At 33.8% G+C, this 6119-nt stretch overlaps 2 protein-coding genes across 2 annotated transcripts; both read right to left on the reverse strand.

Moving 5' to 3' along the window:
• Nucleotides 1-653: 653 nt before the first annotated feature.
• Nucleotides 654-1181, reverse strand: LOC128126048 (uncharacterized). Its single transcript, XM_052763767.1, has 2 exons — nucleotides 1011-1181; nucleotides 654-902 (listed from the first exon to the last, which is right to left on the reverse strand). The coding sequence occupies exons 1-2, from the start codon at nucleotides 1179-1181 to the stop codon at nucleotides 654-656; spliced, it is 420 nt and encodes a 139-aa protein (XP_052619727.1).
• A 1814-nt stretch (nucleotides 1182-2995) lies between these two features.
• Nucleotides 2996-4169, reverse strand: LOC111909314 (protein PHOSPHATE-INDUCED 1). The gene has a single exon (XM_023905121.3). The coding sequence runs from the start codon at nucleotides 4085-4087 to the stop codon at nucleotides 3125-3127; it is 963 nt and encodes a 320-aa protein (XP_023760889.1). The 5' UTR covers nucleotides 4088-4169; the 3' UTR covers nucleotides 2996-3124.
• Between the last annotated feature and the right edge of the window lie 1950 nt (nucleotides 4170-6119).

Below are 6119 nucleotides of genomic sequence, written 5' to 3' on the forward strand. Positions count from 1 at the left end.
AGGTAGAGCTTGATTACTTTTAGAAGTAGTAAGAGGGTAAAGGTCACCCTGACTGTCACATATCGTTATTTGTCTCCTTGTTTGAAAATCCCTCACAGAAAACCCAAATGGATCAATTTCAATTGTTAAAAAATTGTTAGAAGTAAATTTCCGAACTGAAATAGGATTTTTATTAATTTCAGGATCATGTAGAACTTTTTTCAAGGATAAAGGAAGATTAGGATCAGGTAATGAAGTGTGATCGTAACCACAAATTGGAATAGTATGATCATTTCCTACAATAATTCCATTATGATGATTACTCAAATTAAAATAAGATGAGAAGTTACCATTAGAAGACGTCATGTGGGATATTGCGCCGGTGTCCATGTACCACGTTGGATCGGGTGGATTGATAGACATAATGTGCATAGCTACTACAATATATGTTGGAGCATATGTTATGGAATCCTCATTTTGTGAAGCTACAATAGCTTGATGGTGTTGTGGACAAGGTCCAAGAACACCAGCCTTCTACTATTTGGTACGTACTGGACCACGAGCCCACCCTTGTGTTGGATATGGGCAAGGTGGAAAACCCATTGAGGAAACCAACCCCAAGGACTATATCCCTAATGGTGCTGTGAATTCCAAAGTGTCATCCCATGTTGCTACTATTGTGTACTTCCACGACTTCCACCACTACTGCCTTGACCCATACCGGAACCACAACCTCCATCGTTGCTTGATTTTCGGCCAGTTTTCCAATTTCCAGATTGCTTCCCCCTGTTATGCATGTGATCCAAGTTGGACTTGGGAACAAAGGAATCCTCTGATTGCAAGGATGTGACCATGGAAGATTCTAACCATGTAGCAACCCCCTTAGTGAAACTCTCTTCCTCAAGAGTTAACGTATAACGAGTCTGCTAGAAGAGAGGCAAATGATCACTTTGTCTGATTAAAGTATCGTCACCTCTATAAGCTCTGGGGAGACCCGAAACCATTTGGATGACAAGGTGACTTTCTGATACAGGAGCACCAACATTCTTTAGCTGATCGACAAGAGACTTGAGGCGTTGGCAGTAAGCCGAAACATTAGGAAAATTCTCCATTATGGTATTGGAGAACTCAACTTCAAGGGTAACCACACTGGAAATCTTGTTGACTTGGAATATGTTTCGTAACCTATTCCAAGCTTCCATGGTTGTAGCATCTGGTTCAATAATGGTGTGGAAGAGATCATTAGAGATAGTAGCATGAATCCACGAGAGAATTGTTGCATCAACAGTGGATCATAATTCTTTTTCTTCTGCAGTAGTTGTGACCTTAATAGTTGGAGGAGGAATAATATGATGAAGGACCTTATGAGATCATGCAGTAATCAAGAATGATGGATATATGGTTGCGGATGTTGGACACCGCAAGATCCAGATGAAAGGAGGTTTTGTTATTAGACATGACGAAAAGAAAAAGAAGAAGGAGAATGCTAGGGAACTTACAGAAGAGAAGATATGGAGATGGAGCGTGAGATAACCCTAAACTTCTGATACCATAATAAAATATTTTCATCAAGATTACCAATCTCATTTCAGTTAATATATACAAAATATAGAGGCATAAATGTGTTTAATACAAAGGAGTCAAACCTTATTTCTAGGAACAAAATATTGACTATACTAATATACAACATATTATATTTACAGATAATTAACAAAGATAATATATTTTGTTAAGGGTATATATTTAACTATTTGAATATATATATATATATATATATATATATATATATATATATATATATATATATATATATATATATAGTTGATTTATCATTGAACCTTTCTATCGTATTTATAAATAATGAAAAAAAACATTATTATAACCGTTTATTGTAGATTTAGCCAGTTTCTAAGAACCATAGCAACCATGATCATCTTTTCAAATAAACTTTTACATAGACGTAGATGATAAACAGATAACAAGTTGCGCCGCAACTTCTTTTCAAATAGCAAAACATTACTCTGCATAACTCATAAGACTCTATTAAGGAGCTCCACAACATCTGTCGCAAAAAAAACAAAAAGTATCAAATGAGAATGGTATAAATATGTGTTAATTTTCCATGTACATTTTCTCATGTTCTGTCACTTTTCATGAGACAAATTTTAAAGCAGTATGTATGCCTTACAGTTAAAGCTCCACTCCCCAAACCACAAGAGTTTTAAGCTATATAGGATATATATATGATATCTTTATAATTTATAGTTATGATATTTGTTAAAAAGAAGTACAAAAAAATCCAAAAACGACATATAAATGATCATTATTATGTTTTTTAATAAAAAAATATATTTTTATTTTTAGTTTTTTAAATAAAAGAATATAATTTTTTTAAACAAATTTAGTATATATATATATATATATATATATATATATATATATATATATATATATATATAAGAAAATCTCCAAAAAAATCATTAAACTTTAATCCTATTAACGAAAAAGTTATTCATGAATTTCTTTTGTTTATAATTTAAACTTTAAAACCGATACTAAACAATTATAACGAAAAAGTTATTCATGACTTTCTTTTGTTTATAATTTAAACTTTAAAATCGATACTAGACAATTAAAAGGGTTATTTTGTAATTATTTATTGATTTCAATGGTTAAATCAAATAATAAAATAAAAATGATTTTTTTTTTTTTTATGAATAGAACAAAAGTAAATAGACTTTTTTACGAATTTCCCATAATTAAATGTGCTCGAAACAATATGTGTCGACACGACATAAATTTCAAAACTTTAAAACCAGGCTTCACCCGGGCTTTTTTGGGCCAGGCCAGGCTTCAATCCGTAGACAGTGTTGAATTCAACACATCAGTTTTTAAGTCCAACACAGATCAGTTTTGCACGATAGAATTTAAAAGAGAGAACCTTCAATTGTTAATTAACCATATAATCTTAATTCAGGCATCAGAAACATTAATTAAAAAATAGGCAAAAAGCAAATACTATAATTCAGTATCCATTAATAATAATAATAAATAAAATAAATAAATGAATTTATGATTTTACAATAATTCTATTTTTTTTTTCTCTCGACTAGTCGCTATGCTCTAATATGACTTTGAGTTTTAATCAAACCAATGTGGAACAAGTTGAGGATGATGGGTCGTATAAGGATGGAAGCAGGTACTTTCTGCCGTTTGTACCATGTGCATTATAACTTGCACCTGTTGTCGAGTCCACCAACAAATCCCCTGCGTACCCAGGATAAGCTCCTTTAGCATACACACCAGGACATGCGGATGCAGCTTCTAAGGGTGCGCTTGCATCCCCCTGATAATACCCGTTTCCAAATGGGTTGGTGGCTGTAGCCGCCAACAAACCGGCCAAATTAATGACCATTCCGTCGAGACCGACATCGTTGTTGGGTGCCACCAGCGGTGCAGCCTGTGGTCCGTAGATCGGCTGGTGGAATGGCCACGCGCATTGACCCGCACACTGAGTCTCCGAGTTACCAACCCAGATGTACGCAAATTTGTTATTCTTTCCTTTCCCATTCGGAATCTTCGAAGATGATGACGACGATCCGTGGGTCCCGCATCTGCTGGAGCAAAACCCATCAACTGCCACGTCGGATGCCGTTAACACGACGTTAACAGCGTTCCTTGACTCCCCTTTGGAAGCTAACTGAACCAGATGCTCGTCCGTCAACGACTTTCCAAGAGAATAAGCCGGGTCGGATATTTGTTTACCGAGTCGGAGCGTAAGTGAACGTTGCTTCTTTGATTTCATCTGATATTTCTCGGTGGTCTTCCACCACGTGGCGACGGATGGTTCGATCTGAGATTTTGGAGAAACTCCGGATCCGGAGGAGAGTGAGGTGATGAAATCGGAGACAATGGCTTTCTGCGACGGTTTGAAGTTGCCATACCAGATGAAATTGACGGAGATATCTCCGGTGAGAAGAGCACCGTTGTGGTATTGCAAAAGGTTAGACGCGTCGCTGACTAACTCAGTGAGTCGTCTCCCAGCAAAGGAGACGTGGAAGATGGAGACTACAAAGAGAAGCTGAACCAGACGACGAGCAGTCGCCATTTTTATGAAGGTTTTAGAGAAAGGAGGGAGGATTGGAAAGATGGGAAAGGTAAAGTGAGGAAGTGAGTAGTGAGTATTGAGATGATGGTGAAAATGGGATATTTATAGTGCAAACAAAAAAATTATATTTAAATTTTAGGTTTTTATTAGAACAAAAATAATAAAGAAAAGCATTTTGCTTAGCAGGCAAGAAGAACCTACAGCTGTAACTTGTTCCCAGTCCCACACGGGTTTGTAGTTATTAATGGATGCAAAATTCAAATATTCACGCTCTTTTCAATTAATATTTATGGATATATAGATAATAAGATACATGCAACTATTTTAACCTATTATTCAATAAATACGTAAACTAAAATTAAATACTATTTACAGAACAAATTCATAATTGAAGAAGTTTATAATCGGAGATGGGTTTTAACAATACTTTTTTTTTTTATTAAATAAAAAACTTAGTATAGATATGATATTATAAAGGTATAAATAAAAACCATAAATAGGTTAACCGATCATTTTAGACGTGCATTCATAAAACGAATTTGCAGTTTGCAAAAGCAATATTAAGAAATATAATCATTATGAGTAAAACATTTGGTCAAATTATTACATACATCATACAATTTTGATAAAATTTATGACTATCCCCTTTAAAATACAATGTGCATAAATAAGAGTAAACTAGAGATAAATGTATCTTTTCTATTCCATTTGCTCTACTCCGTAGTTAGTTTACCCACAATTGTCATATTATCTAATATCTATGGATTTATAAGAAGAAAGATTTTGGATTCACTTTATTTTATATTATCAACTAATTATTGTATGTATTAGGTTTTCATTGGTGAACTATTAAAAGAATTTTAATAATATCATTCCATCTATGGGTTAAAATGAACATTTTAGGTTACGGTTTTTTTGTTTCAGTGTTGAGTTTCTATAACGACTTATATTATATATTTAAAACAAAAGATAATCAAATACGATAAGAAAAAAATGCGTTTAAGTTATGAACTGAAGGAGAAAGTTGCAGCCTATTTGAAGAATTGGGAAAAAACAAAAGACGAAAATGTGTGTGGATGATATTTTGAATTTTTGATAGTGATATGAATAATTGAATTTGAATATGGGCATTGTGGATAAATTTGAAATTTGGGAGGAAGAGTAATTCTAACACTTCCCAGCTGGCGCCCAGTGTATGCTTTGTGAACGTTGGAAATTGGGTCGGGTGCACAGCTGTAACCTGTAAGAGGATCCGAGGCGCTGACTCACGCACACTTCTCGTGACATCCAGGTGCGCAGTTAATGGCTTTTTTTCTTTAAAAATTAAAAATTGAAAATTTAACGGCATTATCCAATATTCATCAGGTAATACAGGGTAGAAACAGAAATTTTTATTAAGGATAACACAAATTTTTTTCTCCAATAAAATATAAACCACAAAAATTTCACATATTACGGGATCCTTTACAACCTACATTTTGAGAAGACCAGTGCGGCATAAAATTAGTATTTTCATTTATCCTATAACATTATAGCTAGCTTCCTAAGACGAACATCACTATTGTAGGTTTACTTATGATCTTAATGAAAAATTACAGTATTTAGATTAATTAAACATGAACCGTTCCCCTTGAACATCCAACAATGAATCTAACAAGATAATGTAACCCGAATAGAAACAAATAGATGATATAAATTTTGATAGGGAAAAACTTATAAAATTGGGTTAGGTCGATCGCAGCAGTAGTACTTGGTAAGATATAGTGCATTCGTACCTCTAGACACAAACACAAACTCAATAGATCGCATGTATCATAATAGAGACAATTCAATTTTTATTTGAAGTTAAATTTAAAAAAAAAAAAAAAAAAAAAATCTTTTCATCCATCGTTAACCTTTCAACTTGTTTTTTTTAATGGTAAATATACCATTATGACCGGGTATAGAGGATTTTTTCCGGTTTCCGACGTCTTTTCCGGCCAAGTATGATTTTTCTGGTTATCTTCTCCGGCCAAAATAGATTTTCCGGCGA

The sequence above is a fragment of the Lactuca sativa genome, chromosome 1 (assembly GCF_002870075.4).
Source record: "Lactuca sativa cultivar Salinas chromosome 1, Lsat_Salinas_v11, whole genome shotgun sequence".
NCBI lineage: Eukaryota > Viridiplantae > Streptophyta > Magnoliopsida > Asterales > Asteraceae > Lactuca > Lactuca sativa.

Coding starts and splice junctions, on each gene's coding strand:
- LOC111909314 (XM_023905121.3), bottom strand. CDS start 4,087: ATGGCGACTGCTCGTCGTCTGGTTCAGCTTCTCTTTGTAGTCTCCATC.
- LOC128126048 (XM_052763767.1), bottom strand. CDS start 1,181: ATGGAAGCTTGGAATAGGTTACGAAACATATTCCAAGTCAACAAGATT. Junction 903..1,010: donor TAAAGAATGTTGGTGCTCCT/GTATCAGAAAGT, acceptor CTCTTCTAGCAG/ACTCGTTATACGTTAACTCT.